Source organism: Cebus imitator, unplaced genomic scaffold (assembly GCF_001604975.1).
Source record: "Cebus imitator isolate Cc_AM_T3 unplaced genomic scaffold, Cebus_imitator-1.0 Scaffold155, whole genome shotgun sequence".
Classification (NCBI taxonomy): Eukaryota; Metazoa; Chordata; class Mammalia; order Primates; family Cebidae; genus Cebus; species Cebus imitator.
The window spans coordinates 400,572-420,601 of NW_016107470.1; the positions used below are offsets into that span (position 1 = coordinate 400,572).

Sequence of the window (20,030 nt, forward strand, 5' to 3'; positions counted from 1 at the left end):
TGATTTATACTTTGCCTCAGGATGAAGATCCACTCCTAGAAGGTGTGTGTTTATAATTACTAGGCAGTACTTCATATTTATGAGCAATGTGGTCCGAGGCTTGGGTAAGTGTATAACACAGTGTGTGCAAACACAGTGTGTATAGTGTGTGCATGGAAGACACTCAGCAAACATGGCGCACATGCAGAGCCATCGCTTTACTTTGCATGCTTTCAGAGTGGGGTGGTCCTAAGGGCAGTATGGAAAGATTTATGATTTTTTTAATCCTCTAAAACAATCTGTATGTTCCAAGCTCACTACAGGATAAGTTAAGAGATTTTTCAAGTAAGACTGACCCTGTTTCCCCATTGTTATCCTGGAAACAGAAGTCCTTGCACATGCTGAGCAGTGCTGGCCAGGAATAGACAGACTCTGTACCCTGATGAGACCTGGATGTGATCCATGTGAAGTGACAGGGTGTGCAGCCCACCCTGATATGAGGCAAATGTTCATTTCCCTCCTTACCGGCATTGCGTTGCCAGCATCTTCTCCACACATAAACTGGATCTTTATTGTAATGTTCCGGGCTGATGCTAGTTTGTTAGCAAAGTTCAGCCTCTGTGGGTACACATAGAGAAGATTTCTGAAAAAGAAGAGATAAAGAGTTAATGAAAAAGGTCTAGAGTTTATTTTAACTAAGTTTGCAGCAAATGCTGAGACTTCCATTCATGGGGTGTTTTTCCAAAGGACTTTTTCCTCTTGAAGTGAATTATTATTGGAGGAGAGAGTGAATTACTTGATTCTTCCTCTTTAGCCACAGTCATCTGAAAATAGCCCCTATTGCTCTCTGTTTTGCTACAAGTAAAGAGTGCTGCAGCTCAGAACGTCTTAATGCCTTGGAATGTGGAAATCTGCCTAGAGGTAACTATCTCCGACAGTCAGATAAAGAAAGCAAAACTGGTCCCGCTCATTTTAAATAAAACTCATGGCCACAGGTGATGGCCTAATGTCATTCTTCTCTTTTTCCCTTCCTAATTTTTATGTAGTAGTCTCCTTCTGTTCTCATCTAAGATAACAGCTCAAGCCCCCAAGCTCAATTACTGTATAACAACAACAATATGAATGATATATCCATTCATTTGACAACTAGGCTACGCAGTGCCTGGGTAACTTGCATATGTTTTTCTATTTGCATTATTTGTAGTAGATTCCACTCAAATGTAAGTTCCACAAAGATAGGGATTTTTCTCTGATGTTTCTGATCCACTGATGTATCTCTAGCAGCTAGCATGGTGCCTGGGACATAGCAGCACTAAGTAAATATTTGTTGAAGGAAGGAATGAATGTATGCATATTTGATGAAGTATATTCCTGGCTTGAAGAAACAATAATAGTGATACTAACATTTGTATAGGACTTAGATCCTGAGTCAGGCCAATTTCCAAATACTTCATATTTATTAATTTGGTTAATTCTCATAGTTATCCTATAGGTAGGTACTATTATCACTGTCATCATCCCCATGTCACAAGTGAGGAACAAATGAGATACAGAGATGTTAGGTGATACATCCCATATCATATAACTAAATGGCAGAGCTGGGAATTGAACCCCGACTGCCTAGTTCCAGAGTCACACTCATAACCACTGTGCTATATTCTCTCAGATAAAAGCCCTGCTAAGTATAGCCTTTTCATACTGTGCTATCTTGACATCTCTCAGGGACGAGTTTGCCTTAATTTTCTAGGTATTAACAGTGGCATGTCAACCTGCATTTCCTAGCCTGTCCCACAGATCCCTAATGTTCTGCAAACTATTAACAAGTGTGGGGGAAGGGGAGAGGGTTGAGCAGATGTAGTTGGGGAAGACCGGGGCAAGTGAGATGAACAGGTTACTGTGCCCTGGGAATGCCTTAGAGGGAGACAGACTCTTCTTTCCCCAAATGTTTTGCCCTCAGAACTCCTTTCATTTATTCATTTTTTCACGGTATATTTTATGAAACTAATGTTCTGAGAAATTACTTGGGGAAACGTTGAGATAAACTTATCTAGTCACAGAAGAACATCTCACATCAAGGAAAGAAAAGATAGGGCACAAGAATTGTCTACTCAGATCTCTTGCAAAATAATGAATGCTCTCAGGTATCTGACAGGAAAAACGATAATTAGAACTGTCAAGAACACACAGGAGCTGTTACGTTGGATGTGCAAGTTCAAAGGCCATGTAGGCAAATAAACAGATTCCTAGGTCTTATTTTACCTCCATCTCTCTATTTTGGGTGACTCCCTGGAGGCAGAGTGGGGCTGGACCAGTCCTGGGAACGGATCTGAGCTACTGTACCCTGTGACTTCCTGGGCTGATCTATGACAACACTCAGCGAGCTTCAAATACCAGTGAGGTGTAGATGTCTTCCCAGAAAAGTAGACAACAGGCCATGACACAATAAAGGAATTAGCATAGCATTCTGAAGTGCTAAGGCCAGGGGGCACCTAGACTGAGCCCCAAGTTTTCAAGATGAGACACATGGTGAATGAACCACAGAGCAGTCAGAGACCCAGTACAGTGCTGTTTCCACTCAACCATATGGCCATCTAAGCAGCACCTCCCAAAGCTTGCTCTGTCTAAACTGATGCAGCCTAAAACCCTGATGCAGGTAGATATGGTTGAGCCACTGATGCTGTCAGGAGTGGACATGGATATAGTATATGAGGACGGAAGACAGTTTACAGTTGCGGTGCAGGGATGTGTGGGGGTTACAGACTCCTCTCTGCTCACTGCTCTCTTCTGTTCATCTCCACTGCCACCAATCAAAAAGCAGAGCTAATGTCAGAGAGGGGATGAGGGTGTTCTCTCTGGAGCCAGAGAGCCGGGATTTGAATCCAGCTTTTGCTTCTTTTAGCTGCACGGCCTTTGGCAAGTTACTTAGCTTTCCCAAAGCACAATTACACTGACTTCAGAGGGCTGTGGTGAGCATTAATGAGCACCAATTGAAATCTAGAAGACTTCTCTGGAAAAAGAAAGAGCCTTCTCTGAACAGGTAAGTTTTACGACTAGCAGTAGGCTTCCATTATTATCATTAGAATAGAGGCATGATATATGCTTTTAAAGGCATGGTATATGACCAGTGATTTACTTGTGTACCTTATCAAGCACAAATCTGTAAACCCAAAAATGTGAACACTGAAAATATACTGAAGTTACATGGCCCCCCTAAAAACGTAAATGATGGCCATTATGATAATTATTTCCTCCACATGGCTAACAAGTCAGATCCTCACTCCAGCCCACTTTGCCCTGTCTCTCTACTCTGAACCACCCTCATTCTCACATGGACCCCTGCAAAACCTTCTCAATAGATCTTGACGTCTACACTTGCCTCTTACAATCTTCTTCATATATTGATGAGAAGGATCTTTCAAAAATGTAAAATAAATTATGTCAGGCCCTACAAGGGTTTCCCAAACTTTTTATCATGGGTCCTGCATGACCTGGGCCTTGGCAATGGCTCTGACCTTATCTGTCATCATTCTCCCATGCTGGCCTTTTTCAAAACCTAGAACATTCCAAACTTATTCCTTCCTCTGTGCCTTCTGTTTCCCAGAGTGCTTCCCTGTTCACTAAATGGCTGGGTCTTCTCATTTTTGGGGTTCAGCGTGTACGTCATATCTTCCAATGTCTTCCCTGCCATTCTATTTCATTCACCTGTTCCACTTTCACACACACACTCCCTCTTTCATAATCATATGATTATCATATACAGAGATGACTATGAAAGTAATGTGTGCCCATTTTTTTCAACCATGGATAACTTAAAAGTACATAACACTATAAAGAAAAGAATAGCAGCTTCTCAATATACCACTGTACCAAGAAAGATCACCGTTAATACTTTAAAACATTTATATTTTGTCTTTTCTCCTCTACACATTAAACTTTTTTTTTTTTTTTTTTAATTTTTGAGATAGGATTTCACTCTGTGTTGCCCAGGCTGGAATGTGGTGGTGTGATTACAGCTTACTGCAGCCTCAGCCTCCTGGGCTCCAGTGATCCTCCAGCCTCAGCCTCCCAAGTAGCTAGAACAGCAGGCATGCATCATGACACCTGGCTAATTTTTAAATTTTCTGTAGAGACAGGGTCTCACTGTGTTGCCTAGGCTGTCTTGAACTCCTGGCCTTCAGTGATATTCCTGCGTTGGCCTCCCAAAGTGCTGAGATTATAGGCATAAGTCACTACGTCTGGCCACATAAAACATTTTTATCATACTGTATGTACAAAGCTTTATCTTTTTTATGACACTAAATGTTCAGTTATGACTGACTATTCTTGATAAACATGATTTTAATGGGTGCATGGTATTGAATATTCTGAATATGCCGTAATTTACAATGGTCTCCTCTAAAAATAAGTGTTTAGGTTATTTCCTTGCTTCAGTTATAAAGCTGTGATGAACACTTGATATATCTCGACCCTCTGCAGTACAGCATACTTTTGGAAGAATTCCTTTAAATTCTGTAATGCTCAGCTTCATCATCTTTGAATTAATTAAAAGACGTCAATCAACCTTTCTTTAATGCCGTGTTTGAAGGAATAATGAGCCAGAGTTTGTGAAGTTGCCTTGAAGTAGCTGGATGAAAGGGACTGTGTAAATCAGAACAATAGTAGCCCTGCCAGACTTACCACCACACTCGTCTCTTTCACTCCAATACAGGGGCACCACCACCCATTCCCATGCACCCCCATGGCTGTTCAGCAATTTTGCACGTTGCTTCCAAAGGGGTTGCTTACCCCTGTATCCAAACATCACCGCCACAGATACTTAGTGTCCTGCCCCAAACTGCCTGTGCTCTCCACTGAGCACGCAGCTGGAAGGAAACATCAAGAGAATTTACTCCAACATCCCATTTTTTCAAGGCCAGGAAACTAGCTCCCAGGAAGGTTAAATGAGTTGCCTAAAATTCTTTTTAAGAAGATTCATTTCCTAAGGGTCATCATTTTGTTTTGTTTTGTTTTGGTTTTTTTTTTTGAGATGGAGTCCTGCTCTGTCACCAGACTGGAGTGCAGTGGTGCAATCTCGACTCACTACAAGCTCCGCCTCCCAGATTCAAGCGATTCTCCTGCCTCAGCCTCCTGAGTAGCTGGAACTACAGGCGTGCGGCACCACACCGAGGTAATTTTTGTATTTTTAGTAGAGATGGGGTTTCACCATGTTGGCCAGGATGATCTCGAGCTCTTGACCTCATGATCTACCTGCCTCAGCCTCCCAAAGTGTTGGGATTACAGGCGTGAGCCACCACACCCAGCCTATATTTCTAAATCAGTAAGAGTGCTAAGTAATATGTTTTGTTAAATCCATATGCTTTTAAAGAAATGAATACAAGAGAATAATAATGTTTTCCGTTGGGAGGGAAGATCCGCCTACATGGCCAGTAACCCAGAGCCCAAGCCAGATAAGAATAATTATTAACAGACTGATAAACAGGCTCATATGCTTCATATGTGATAAATGAAGTGTCTCATGCTAGCCAGAGAAGCATGATTTTTGAGAGGACAGCCCATGACCTTAGTAACTTGCCACTTGTTATGGCAGAGTTATTTTGAAAGCTTTCTCAGTAACTAAAGGTTCAGTGTATGTGCCAGGCATTTAGTATAATCTTATCTTTCTTCAAATGTGGACAAAAATGTTTTTCTTCAGTCATATATATTGCTACACTGAGAGCTGGACGTTTGGTATTCATCAGCAATTTTCCCTCCAGGGCCCCCTCAGATGGCTTTTTTTGATTACAAACTATTTTGGAAACTCTAAATTCTTTCCACTGATTCAATAACGAGTCTTCAACTTATTTTTAAACTGCAGTGATTGAGCAGCTCTAGGGGTTAACTTGTGGAATCTGGTCATTTTTAGATCAAACTGTCAACCAAACACTCTGCTTGTACCATCTCGGGACCATCTTCTATTTCCTTTGCTGAGAACAGAGTAACCAAGGGACCTTGAAATCATTCAAAGCCACAATGTGAAAACATCACTTTGGCTTCTCCTAAGTTTATCCTATGCCTTATCTGGTGCAAGGAAACAAACAGAAAAGCCTGACCCTGTTACTTATTCCCAAGGTGACATCAGCGTGCTCTCCCATGGGCTTCTACAGCTTAGAGCTGAGCCCAAGGAACAAATGAATTACAGCAAAAAGCACACCGGTCTTCTGTTTAAGCAACTGGACCCTTTGAATATCTCTTTAGCTGAGCTTCTAGGCCAGCCAGCAGGAAAGAAGGAAAAAGGGCTTTGAGAGGAGAGAGGAGCAACTCGACAAGAGGTGTGAAGGCCCCATCAGCTGGCTGCTGAGCTCCAGCGCCAACTGGTTGCAGAGATGACCTATGTGGAGGGATTTAACAAGGAGCCGAAGTTTCTGGAGCAAAGTTGGAAGATGCTGTATTCTTCAAGGCAAGTGGACTTTCTGTGACAAAGGCGATGGATGATGCCATGATGAGTCAATCATTACTGATCATTTGAGTTGGCCGTTGTATTAACAGACTGGCAAACAGGTAATGGAAATAGGACTCATGAAGTTGGGGTTATTTCTCCTGTGAAAAAGCGTGGTTAACAAGAGTGGACGTACAAATAAACCTTCACAATATGCATCACCCATTCCTGGTGATGGTAAGCTAAACCATATTTTGAGTAAAAAGCACTGTGTCACTGATTCCCACATCTACCAAGGAGATCACGGAGGACCAATCAGTCATGTGATAAAGCCAGAATCCCAAGCCTTCTGTAATCTGAAAATATTTTACTTACAGGACCTTAAAAATCCCAAAGAGAGACAAAGTATTATCTACAGTTGGTCGAGGTCGAACGACCCTTGGTGGTTCCTCCTGGGTATCTCTTCAAAAGTGGGACCGCGATGAGTTAAATGGCCAATACTCAGGGTATAATGTTGAGTGAAAATTCCAAAAATAATATTTTATCTTTGACAGGGCTATAAATATGCAAACATTGAATATGCACAAAGGCTAGCAGCTAGAAGATGATGTGGAAGAGTAAAAAAAGTAGATTTTATTTTGAAATAAAATTGGTGTCAATTTTGGTTTTCTTTTCCTTATTTCAGTGTACAGCCTAAAACAAAGTAGTAATATCAAATATATGCTTTAACAAAAAGAAAAAAAAAAAGTCACTGATTTTGTAGCCTGCATTCTCTCCATTGCCTTTTCAATCTCAGTAGTGCTTGTAATTTAAGCTGCCTTTATACCAGGGGAGATGGAATGTATGGAGACTTGTGATTAGATAATGGGTGGAAATGTCCTTCAAAAAATCGCAAAATGCTTTATAAGGTGAACAAGTCAATTTCCTAACCTGTAATAAAAGGGTTGGAGCCAAGTTTTAAATGCAATGATGCCTAAGAACTGCTTTGAAAACTGCAAAATAGGATGCTAATTAAGATGATCTTCTTACTAGGATTGCGTGAACCAACTGAGTGCCTTTTAAAATGCAACTTTAAACACTCTGCAGGATTGTTACCTGAGAAATCAACCAATCTATCTGGGATTCTCTCTTCATTTTTCCACTTCTCTCAGTCTGCCTTTAATTTGCATGTGTATTTCTCTCTGCCTCTCTTTCAGTCTCTCCCAGCCTTTGTGTCTCTCTGATTAACATCCCCCTGCCTTCCTCTTTCATAGCCTCTTTTTTCTGGAGATGGAGTCTATGCTTTTGTCGCCCAGGCTGGAGTGCAGTGGTGTGATCAAAACAGCTCACTGCAGCCTCAACTTCCTGGGCTCAAGCCAATCCTCTGCCTCAGCCTCTCAAGTTTCTGGGACTACAGGTGCAAGCCAACACAGTGCCTGGATAATTTTTTATTTCTATTTTTTGTAGAGGTGAGGTCATCCTATGTTACCCAGGCTGGTCTTGAACTCTTAGGCTCCAGTGGTCCTCATGCCTGGACCTCCCAAAGTGCTAGGATTACAAGTCCAAGCCACTGTGACTAGCTGAAATGCTCTTTTTGAGGGAGCACTCCATTCCTTCAGTTCCATTAGTGACTGAAATCCATTTGCTTACCAGTTACTAAGTGTTTGACAATTTCCTACTCTGAGCTGCGGTTGGGTTTTTGGCAGGGCAATTTAAGTTCTCGGGCTGACAAACACAGCACCTAGGATCTATGAACAACTTAGAATTCCACAAAAATGTCTGAGACTTTAAAAGTTATTGGCTCTAAAAATATGGAAAGTAAAACTCAAAACCAAAATTAATAAATTTTAAATTAAATGCTTACCAAATGCAAAATTTTGCAGTTAGCCAATGGCAACACTTCTGAATTTAACCTGAAGGCAAAATTTTTTCCTGCTACTTTGCAGACTGTTATACAATTATACAGAAAGTATACATAATCAGGAGGAAGTAGGTACAACTTAGCATGTTTTAAATAACATGTGGTCTGGTGCTTCCAGCTTAGGGAAATCTTAAAAATGCCTTTGGTATAGATATTGGAGAGGGGATAAAATACCAGAAAAATCGGTGTTTCTATTTTATTCTTTTTTTTTTTTTTTTGAGACGGAGTCTTGCTCTGTTGCTCAGGCTGGAGTACAGCAGCACGATCTTGGCTCACTGCAACCTCCACCTCCCAGATTCAAGTGATTCTCCTGCCGCAGTTTCCTGAGTAGCTGGGACTACAGGAGTGCACCACCAGGCCTGGCTAATCTTATTTAGTATTTTTAGTAGAGATGGGGTTTTACTATGTTGGCCAAGCTGGTCTTGAATTCCTGACCTCAAGTGATCTGCCCGTCTTGGCCTCCCAAGTGCTGGGGTTACAGGCATGAGCCACTGCACCCAGCCTATTTTATTCATTTTTTAAAAGCTTGAAACACAAGTGTTGGTTTGATAGCAAATTACTAGCAACATGCAATTCTGATACAACACCCCTGAAACAGGCTTATGCATAAAAAGCTCTGTTTTTCTAAATAACCTCTTTCAGCCAAACAATTTTGGCAATTTCAAAGTAATTTTTTTCTTTTTTTTTTTTGTTTTAAAATTCTCCCTCTGAAGCTGTTTTTTGTTTTGTTTGCAAAGACCGAGCCAAAGAATTGATGAACTATTTACTGAAGTGGAAACGCAGCAAAACCAATTGCATGAACAAAGATGCTGTCATTCAAAAACTACAGGAAAAGGATGGCGCTTTTTACTGTCTACAGCAATTTGTTGTAAATAGACTGATTCATCAGAGTGAACTTCAGATGCCTAGTAATGTCAGTAACATCTTCTGATTATCTGGTATCTTTTATCTAAGGATTCAGAACAAAACTGCAAATCTAGATACATTATTTTAAGGTACTTACGCAAGGAAAACCGCTGAGCAGATGATTTTATCACTCATATTTCACTGCCAGCAAAATCTATTTTAAATGTAATAATAAAAATAGCTAACATTGTTTCATTCTTACTCTATGCAGGCACTGTTATAAGCATCAATGACAGGTACCTATTAGTCTCATTCAGCAGATGATAAAACCGAGGCATGGAGAGGATGTGTAACTTGTACCAGGTAACACAGCCAGCAGGTGGCGCAGTGCAATTCAAATCCAAGTGCTCTGAAATAGACCCGATGCCTGTAACCACTGCTACTTCTAAGAACAACAGTAAACAATCTCTCCGGTCAACAATTAGACTCATCAGAACTTGACTGTAATGTAGTCTTATCACGTTTACAAGGGCCCAAAGGAATATTACTCCAAAAAACCTATGAGGTGTTTTTTTAAGGTTTGAAATAACGTAGTTAACTGAAAATGAGAATGCTGTCTCTTGGTGTTAGATGTTTTAAATATAGAAAGAGCAAATTAAAGTTAGAAATCTCAAAATTCAGTATTTTATATGTTCTGAAGTTACCTGAGAAACCTGTATACCTAACATGGCTATATTTTTAAAGTGGGAGGATGCTTTGTAAATACATTCTTATGAGTGAGCTAAAACTTCACCACTCAAAGGGTGGTCCAGGGAGGAGCAGCATCAACGGCAGCATCAGCATCAGCATCTGCATAACACTGCCTGCAAGCCAATTAGAAATGCACCACAGACCTGCTAGATCAGAACCTACATTTTAACAATGCACCAGGTATCTCAAATGTACATTCAAGTTTGAGAATCACTGATCTAAGAGAACTGGTTTGTTTTTAAATTGGCAGACATATGAATCTTAATGTTCATTGTGATTCCCTTTTTTGCTTGGCTGTTAGGAAGCTCAAATTTGCAGGTGACTTTTTTTTTTTGAAATGGAGTCTTCCTCTGTTGCCCAGGCTGGAGTGCAGTGACACAATCTTGGCTCACTGCAACCTTCACCTTTTGGGCTTGAGTGATTCTCCTGCCTCAGCCTTCCAAGAAGCTGGGACTATAGGTATGTGCCACCATGCCTGGCTAATTTTTATATTTTTAGTAGAGATGGGGTTTCACCATGTTGGCCAGGCTGGTCTGGAACTCCTGACCTTAAGTGATCTGCCCACCTTGGCCTCCCAAAGTGCTGGGATTACAGGTGTAAGCCACCATGCCCAGATTGCCCATGATTTTTAAAGGAATTGTCAAAGGCCTTAAGAAACATTCTGTGTACATATTGACCTTACACACATTCAGATTTCTCTCTCCTTATTTTCCTTTCACTTAGAAATTTTATACCTTGTTATACAATCTCTATAACTGCCCCAGACACTTTTTGGGATGGAAAGGAGCTGGGCACAGTGGCTCATCCCTGTAATCCCAGCACTTTGAGAGGTCAAGGCAGGAGGACTGTTTGAGCCCAGGAGTTCGAGACTAGTCTGGGGAACACAGTGAGACCCCATCTCTATAAAAGAAATTCTTTTTTAACTAGTCAGGCATGGTGGTGTGTGCCTGTAATCCCAGCTACTCAGAAGGTTGAGGCTGGAAGATCACTTGATTCCAGGAGTTCAAGGCTGCAGTGAGCTATGGTCATGCTTGCACTCCAGCGTGGGTGACAACGTGAGACCCTGTCTCAAGAAATAAATAAGTAAATAAATAAACAGAAGGAGAAGCTTCATAAATAAATGTGTAAAAAACAAAACAAGAGCCGTGTCCTGTCTTGGCATTCTGTGGCCATGGCCTCATGCTATTATTTGTGTTTATTGCTGCTTCCAATGTTTTTAAGTTAGCTCCAAGTGCAAATTCACAAAGGAACCAGTGAAAAATGAAAACAGAAGGAAACCCCCTGATGTGTGGGGTGAAGAGAACATTCCGTCTTCAGAAATCAGAGCAAGAAAAATGGAAGGTGAAACATTCCAGTGCACCAGTCGGAGCCCCACAAGGCTGTCTGCCCTGGGAAATGGTGCAAGATGAGAAGGAGGCCCTGGGGGTGTTATGGCAAGCAGCAGCTGGCCTTTTAGTAACCCCTGTGCTCCATGGGCCAGGCTGCAATGTTTTGCGTAAATGCTGGTACTGCTCTCTGAACATCAGGGACCACTACACCCCTCACAATCAGCAAATGCAGTTAAGAAACCAGAACGAAACGGTATCAAATTGTTCACAAGCACTACAATAAATGACTCAATATTCTTTTTCTACCATTTTGTAATGCTAAAAAAATGCACTCAAGGTCAGAAATTAAATGACGGAGAGAGAGAGAGAAAAAGAGAGGAAGAGAAATAAAACAACAGCCAGCCTTAATGTCTCTTATGGTGTCACTTTTAAAGATTTCCTCCCAGGGGGAAAAATCCGTGCTTTTTCAACTGGTGATCTGCAATTTGAACATCAGATATGGTGATCTTATAAGCACTACTCTTATTACTACTACTAATTTATCTTTGAACATGAATTAACTAAATATAGCTGCTATGATATTTGTAATATACCTTTTCTATTACATTAATCCCCATCCCAGTCTTTTTTATGAGATAAGTAAAAATTTCCTTGTGACTGAGAGACTGGAAAATGAGCATTCTTTCTGCTAAATAAAGCAGATCCTCAAGAATGCTCTCTTTTAGAAACGGGTGAAAGCAGCCATCCTTAAAACCCACTTAACGTGTTTAAGTCCAACTAGTTTTCAATAACAAAAGACCCAAATGGAAAGCTACAGTGTTTACGGTCTTAGGTCTTATCCAGATCAGATTCCCATTGAAAAGAATCACGAATATCCAAGCATTCAAAATCTGCTGGAGAAATCTGCTTTAAGAAAAAAACAAAACAAAAAACAAACAAACAAAAAAAACCTCTCTCCAATCCTGATTGAAAATGATTTCTAAACCATACTTTGTTGAACTGAATTTTTTTCAAGTAAGATGTCCATGTTAGCAAATTTTCTTCTGAAACACTGCTTAGACTTAATACAGTATGAGGTTTATATATAATTCACTCTCACCTTAGTATTAATTAGCTCACTCACCTCCCTCCTTACAAAAAGCTTGGATTTATGGACTGAAGGTGTGCGTGAAGAAAAGCGATAAAAAGAGGATGGGGTAATCACTTACCAGGAAGCACTGCTTTGGGGAGGATCTGGGTGCTTAGAGGCTTAAGGAGGGTGAGGAAGCAAGGGAAGGTGGGAAGGGACCCAAAACCCAATTTTTTACTCTACGATTTTTTTCTTAAACTTGAGATTGACAAGATAGTCAAAAGGTCTACTGGATAAAGGTATCTTTCCTAACCCGCAGCCACTCCCCTTGGATCCAGGATGTGGTTTGAAGGGTCTAAGCGATCTGGATGTTGTGTCTTATTTGTCTCATGGTTACTGTACAGGGCTGGCCTGGAAATGTGTTTACCAGCTTAAGCCCCCAGTTGGTTTATGAGAATCTTATTTCCAGTGTGGTTTTTATTTTTTCTGCCTAAATATAATTTACTAAGAATGTATTTTATTCTAAATGGGGGAAGGATTGGAACTACTTTAGCAAGAAACATTTCAGACAGCCTGCAAATCTTACCTTTCCTTAGCTGCAGTGACCATGTCACTCAGTACTCTGTACAGACTTGATGATAAGTATGTGGATCTACAGATGCTTGGGAGGTGAGTGTGTGGGTGGGAGTTAGGGAGGAATGGGGTGTGCAAGGTGGTGGGGTGCTGTGCAAGAGAAGAAATGAGTCCCTTCCTTCATATGTACAGCTTAGAGTTTCTCCCCACTACTTTGAAAACAAGAAAATGGATGAGATCTGCTTTCTAGGTGAAAAACAACTTTCCCCTATTTTGCAGGCTTATTTCTTTGGAGTGTGGTTTAGTAAGGGACGCCTCACCTTTGAATATCTGTCATGAAGTGGCGATTTTTCTCTTTTATTAGAGAGTGATGCATTGCTGATGTCCTAGAAACACACCAGTCTGATGGGAACACTTTTCATGAGGCGCCCTGTCCTCAGCATCCACAGAATTAACCTGCCCTCCCTCATCACCTGCCCACCCCATACTCCTCCCAGTCCAATGTGTTATTGCGTCATTAAGAACTGCGCTAGCAGCTTCCAATGAAATGCCCAAAGATTCTGCCTCCTGACATTTTTGCTTAGTGAAATCCTCTCCTTTTGAGTGTGGGCTAGACCTAGCGACTCGCTTCTGATGTAGTGACAAAAGTCACTGTGATGCTTGTCAAAATTGGACCAAAGTGATGTGGTTCCACTCCTGAGATGAGGCTGTGGAAAGACCCTGGCCTCTATTTTGCTTTCTGCCTCTTGCTCCCCTGCTTGCATGTTCTGATGAAGCCAACTGCTATGCTGTGAGCTGCCCCGCCATGAGAAAACATGTTAAGGAACTTGAGGAAGCCTCTGGCCAACAACTAGTGAGGAACTGAGGCCCTCAGCCTAACAATCCACGAGCGACTGCATTCTGCCATGAGCTCGCAGGCAGGAGCTGGGAAGTGGATGTGCCCCCAGGGGAGCCTTGAGGTGGCACAGCCTAGGCTGACATCCTCACTGCAGCCTTCCGAAGGCTCAGACCCATCAGCTCTGCTGCACCTGTGTCACCTACATAAACTGCTAGATAAAGACTATTGTTTTGAGCTGTTAAGGTTTTGTTACACAGCAATAGATAACTAATACAAGTATATACATTCAAAAAGCTGTATGTCCAGTGTTCTTTGATATTTAAATATGTGTTTCCTTCAAAATATGGCTTTACTCTGTAAAATTTCTACCTCAACTGGACTTCTTGGTATAAGGACACAATATAATGACTCCCTATACAAAATATTCTTTTTGTTTGTTTGTTTTGAGATGGAGTCTTGCTCTATTGCCCAGGCTGGAGTGGAATGGAATGATCTCAGCTCACTGCAACCTCTGCCTCCCTGGTTCAACCAACTCTCCTGCCTCAGCCTCCTGAGTAGCTGGGACTACAGGCACCCACCACCATGCCTGGCTAATTTTAGTATTTTTAGTAGAGATCAGGTTTCTCCATGTTGGCCAGGCTGGTCTCGAATTCCTGACCTTAGGTGATCCACCCGCCTCGGCCTCCTAAAGTTCTGGGATTACAGGTGTGAGCCACCACACCCGACCACAAAAATATTCTTAATCATAAAATAGTCTCTTTGGAGTCAATTCAATCTCCAAAGAAGTATAAGAACATGAGAATTTCTAAAAATATAAATAATTTTTCCTTAGTTCCAGTTGTGATTATATGAACTAAATTAATGTCTCCTAAAGAGGTTCTGACAGGTCAGATAAAAAATCAGAAGAATGCTGAAAAGTACCTTCTACAAATACCCTTCCTTTTCCCCTAAAACAACACATTTTGAATGAAAATCTCCTGCAGATAACAACAAAATAGACATTTCAATAATATTTGGCTTTGCTCAAAACCTAAAAGTTACCTAAAAGTTCAGTTTAAAGACACCATTTGCATGCCAAATCTGGACTATGCTGTATTTTTTTTTTTTAAGGCCACCAGACATTATTGTCAGATGGAGAACGAGCACCAACCAACCTGCAAGTTCCTTTAACAGACAGAGGGAGCACATTTTTTCCAGGCTTTGCAAACAGTTTCCTAAAACAAATCTGCCAGCTGAGAAAAACACATATAACTACCAGAACACTTCCAATTTCTACTGGTACTGAGGCTGACTTTTTTTGTTTGTTTGGGGCAGGTCCTTTATTAGTTCTCTACCCCTGTAAAGAAACAGCCAATGAATAAATCAATAATCTTCATTAAAATGCTTGTTTTATCATTCCTGATGTTTTTAATATTGCCAGATGCCTTGGTTTGGGTTGGGGAAGAAAGTATTGGGAGTAGGGGAAACAGCAGGTCTGCTAGGAAATAAATTGGCCAGATGCCCACAGCTACCTCTATGAACACATCCTTGCTTTAGGCACTTGGCAAGAGAGAGGATTTGCCCGGGTTTTGGAGGTAGGAGAACTTTCAAAGATCTCAAGGTGGCTGCAGGACAAAGTTGCATTGCATGCCACTGCCTAGACCAGCGTGGTTGCCTGTGGTTCTAGTGCTTCTTAGGAGGCTGGGATTTGCCTTCAAAGACAAGCAGCCACCTCTCCTCATCTGTTTCAGCATCGAGCCTAGCGTCTGACACACAGCCGGGGCTCATAATATAGGTTAGGCGAGTGCATCCACATTATTCACAGGGTATTGCTAGGCATATGAGATTTTTCAAAGGGAAGACATCGTGCTCCCTTTGCCCTTGAATGCCACATGGTGAGGAAGGAGCTGAGAGGAAGTGTTCCCACTCCCTACATTCACACCAGTGTGACAAGTCCACAAAGGGAGGTAGCATCCCCAGACCATTCTGAGGGTTAACAGTCCCTCTTACAGATTTCACTTCTTTCAGAGCTAGATACTTAAGTGTCAGCATTTGTTTGTTTGTTTGTTTGTTTGCTTGTTTGAGATGGAGTCTCACACTGTTGCCCAGGCTGGAGTGCAGTGGTGTGATCTCAGCTCACTACAACCTCCGCCTCCCGGGTTCAAGTGATTCTCCTGCCTCAGCCTCTCAAGTAGCTGGGATTATAGGTGCCTACCATCACACCCAGCTAATTTTTTTTGTATTTTTAGTAGAGATGAGGTTTCATTCTGTCGGTCAGGCTGGTCTCAAACTCCTGACTTCATGATCCACCTACTTCGGCTTCCCAAGGTGCTGGGATTACAGACATGAGCCACCATGCCCGGCCAAGCGTCAGCATTGTTTTTGGCTGCTGACCTGGGATACCAACTCTCATGCTAGAGTTTGGTTCAGTTTCATCTCAACTCTGGGAGAAAACATTGGAGGTTGCATTAAATAAGCATATTCTCTCTGGGCTCTTGTGTTCCACCCCAAGAGCATCATGGTGAGGATCATGCTCAGTAGTAGTAATAATTCTACGCTGAATGCTGTGTACCATGGCTGCCGTAACAATCAGTGACCTTGAAGGAGCAGTTAGGCGCTAAAGCCTATTGCCCAGAGTCCCTTCCAGCTTGCAGGAAGCTATCTCCAGAGCTGTGTGCCGGCAGCTACCCGCACCATGCCTCCCATTCCCCTAGTCGTAGGCTTGCCGTGGGGTTGACGTTTAGCAACATCAAACATTTCTCCTGCGACTGCTGCCTTCTCCACTTCCTTCTCCAAACCGCCACATGCTCGATGCCCACCACACAAGCATATGAATCACTTGGAGGTACTGCCATGTCTAGAGAATGACTGATTAGGTAAATGCTAAATTTCTAGGCAAATCCTGATTCCCACTGGGATCTTACTGACTTCAGGGAAAGTTCTACAAGGAAGTCGGAAACACTGGATACAGTGCCAAAAACGCAGGGTTTGCATGCCGCTGGCTATTGCTAGAGAGTTTTCCAGGGAAGACTGTTGCCGTGACATCTTTAACCAGAAAGCATCATCACCATCCTGTTGCTCTGAGTAGACAGACTTTGGACATAAAGGGGAAAACTTCCTGTTCTTCACACGTTCCTCTCCCATTCCACTTTCTCAGTCCCATTCAGTGGATATTTCTATGCCTATTGATTAGATGTTATGAGCTAACACAGGCTGCTCCTCCTGCACAGAAGATAACTTGTCAAGTGGAGCTGAACCTTAATTCCAGGACCAGGGGAAAAAAACTGAAAGAAGACTGCAATGTGATCGTCAAAAACTAGTACATGGCCAGGAGCGGTGGCTCATGCCTATAATCCCAGCACTTTGGGAGGCCAAGGTGGGTGGATCACCTGAGGTCGGAGTTTGAGACCAGCCTGACCAACATGGAGAAATCCCATCTCTATGAAAAATACAAAATTAGCTGGGCATGGTGGCTTATACCTGCAATCCCAGCTACTCGGGAGGCTGAGGCAGGAGAATCGCTTGAACCCAGGAGGTGGAGGTTGCAATGAGCTGAGATCGTGCCATTGCCCTCCAGCCTTGGCAACAAGATGAAACTCTGTCTCAAAAAAAACACAAAACACAAAAAACCTAGTACATGATTTGCCAATGGGCAGCTCTAACAACAGCTTTGTGGCATTTGAAAGAACTGCAGATGACCTTCTAGCCTTGCTGTTTGGTGAGTGAGAAAGGCACTCCCTATTTTTCAGCCATGATTGGTGTTGAAGGTAGTGACCAACTGTCTGTCCTCCTGACCTGCCCATGACTAGGGTGCCACTCTAGAAACAAGACTCCAGAAAAACTGATTTCTCCAGGTCCAATTCAGTCCCCAATGATGAGATCACATCAAAACCTTCTCACTGGAGAAAGGCCTTCCCCAGTTACCTGCTTAGAGTTGAATCTCAGTCAGAGGTAGGCCATATAAGGCAAACCCTGGTGGACCCCCGACCCTACCAAGACCTATCAGGAAGCTGGAGAAATTAGGGATGTCATTGGCACCTCCTGGTGGCCACATGGTGCCACCACCCGGCTGGTACAACAAACCCCAGTGAACTAGGCTAACTGTCAACCGGCCTCATCACCTTTCCAGGCCAATCCCAAAGAATATTTCCTCCATGAGCTCCAACACACTGATTTTTGTCTTGACGGGAGAAATAGTATGAGTCTCTGCCACCCCCAGGAAGTTTGCAATCAGGATGGGGACACGGCTCTGACCTTGTGTCCATTCTTTGGCACCAGAGTTGCTGCCTGTCAGGCTGACTAGTCCCCCTTTGGTGATTCCTCTTCCACATTCCTCCCCATTAAGGCTGTTCTCTAACCAACAATTTATACTGGTTTCAAAAAATGCAGGGAGAGGCATTGGGAAGCACAGGTGTTATTATTCTGCTTATCCGCAAAGTGAGGACAAACCACTAATCTGATGTTTGTTCTTTACAAAACAGAAAGTAGCTATCAATCAATGTATTTCCCAGTCGGTTGGCTGGTTATTAAAGTGGAAGAAAACCTGCCAGAGGAAAACGATACACCCCGCCCTTTATCTCTCCCCAGTAAGACTATCTCGTTGATGTCCTAAGACAATTAAAGTGGCATGAATGTGTCCTGGATGGCACATACACTGGCAGAATCTTGTTCAACAGCCATTAAAAGTACTGTAACCAGGAAATAAATGCAAAGGTAAAAAGTACAAGAAAGGTGGCACCTCCCAGTGCTTTCGGAGGCCGAGGTAGGAAGACTGCTTGAGGTTAGGAGTTCAAGACCAGCCTGGGCAACAGAGTGAAACCTTATCTCTAGAGAAAATAAAATAATTAGCTGGGTGTGGTGGCACACACCAGTGGTCCAAGCTTTTCGGGAGGCTGAGGTGGGAGGACCCCTTGAGCCCAGGAGTTTGAGGCTGTAGTGAGCTAGAATCATGCCACTGCATTCCAATCTGAGAGACAGAGCAAGATCCTGTCTCTTAAAAGAAGAAAATGCAAGAAGAAGGGCACGAGAAAACAGAACTCCAAGTTTGGGATGAGCCAAGCTTGTGGAGCACAGGGAGATTTCTGGAAAGGTGAGAATGAGGGGAGGCCACATTTTCAACAATGGGAGTAAGGGAAGAACGAAAAAGCTCAGAAGAGCTATTGGGGAACAGGCGAAGGAGATAGAAGAAACAGATTACATTAAATGAAAAATAATTTTCATGCCCCTACTCCGAGAAGCAAATTCATCCAAGTCTGAGCCAAAGAGAATGAATCGGAATTCTAAGGTCTCTCAGTTTGTATTCTAAATTCAGAGATTATCATGTATATTTGTACAAATTACCCTTGAGGACATTAACTGACACTTGGGGAGAACAGAAATGTAAACCTGTTAATAGGATAAAGAAACTGGTCTGTTTCCTGTGAGCTGATTGACAGAAGTTTAGGAACGCTGCTAAACTTATCATTGAACGCTGATAGGAGAGAAAGCTCAGCCCAAGTCAGGCCTATCAAGTAAGTGGAGCGATACAAAGGGAACGACCAGCTTGGGTTTAAAAGCCATAACTCTAGGAAAAGATAAGAAATAGGCTTTGAGATTTTCTTACTGCTAAATGTATAATTATCAGCCTGGGCATGGAAACCCTTTAGAAATCATTAAATGAGCCACTGAGTTCCTCTAATTTTATCCTTATTAAGCTATGATATTAATATTCCCACTAACAGTTACATGAATCTCAGTTTACATTTTAAAAGTTGTCAAAGAACATGAAACAGAGAAGGCAGGAAGAGCACATTTTTTGGAAGTTTTAGAATCTTTCTGTTGTTTATACCAGTGGGTAAAGAAATTTCATCTTTTAACTATAAAAGACACAGGAAATCCAGTGAATTAGCCATGGTTTTAAACAATTACCTCATTAAGCTGTCAAAACACAGTCCTTTCAACTACCCACAGGTCTGCTTTATTTTGTACTGTGGGGCTTCCCTGCACCTCCCACTCAGTTTCTCCCCTTGGGAAACCCTGGCGCAGCATCTAATATTTTGCCTCAGGGCACACCGACTTCTGCTGAGGGCCCAAGGGCAGCCTGTCTGAGGCCTGAAGCCACAGGACATCCATTAGGGAAAGCTGTTAAAATACCTCTGCTTTAGAGATGGCCAAACAGTCCCAGGGAAAGGTGGAGGAGTGCTGATCTTTGGGGGCATCTGTAAAGTACATGAGGAAGTCAGAACTGAGGACAACAAAGCTACAAACTAGAATCCCCCACAATCTCCCAATAGCAAAAGAAGTAAAACTGAACAATTCCCCAAACGCTGTGCCATAAGAAGATAACAAGCCACTTCAAAGGACTGATTTTTAAA

At 42.3% G+C, this 20,030-nt stretch overlaps 1 protein-coding gene across 1 annotated transcript in view; it reads right to left on the reverse strand.

Annotated features, from left to right (window-relative positions):
• Positions 1-20,030, reverse strand: part of DOCK8 (dedicator of cytokinesis 8) — a 246,736-nt gene that overhangs the window by 98,538 nt on the left and 128,168 nt on the right. Inside the window, exon 15 of the mRNA XM_017543412.2 lies at positions 505-622. Coding sequence (XP_017398901.1) covers positions 505-622 — 118 coding nt within the window. The remainder of the gene's footprint in view (positions 1-504; positions 623-20,030) is intronic.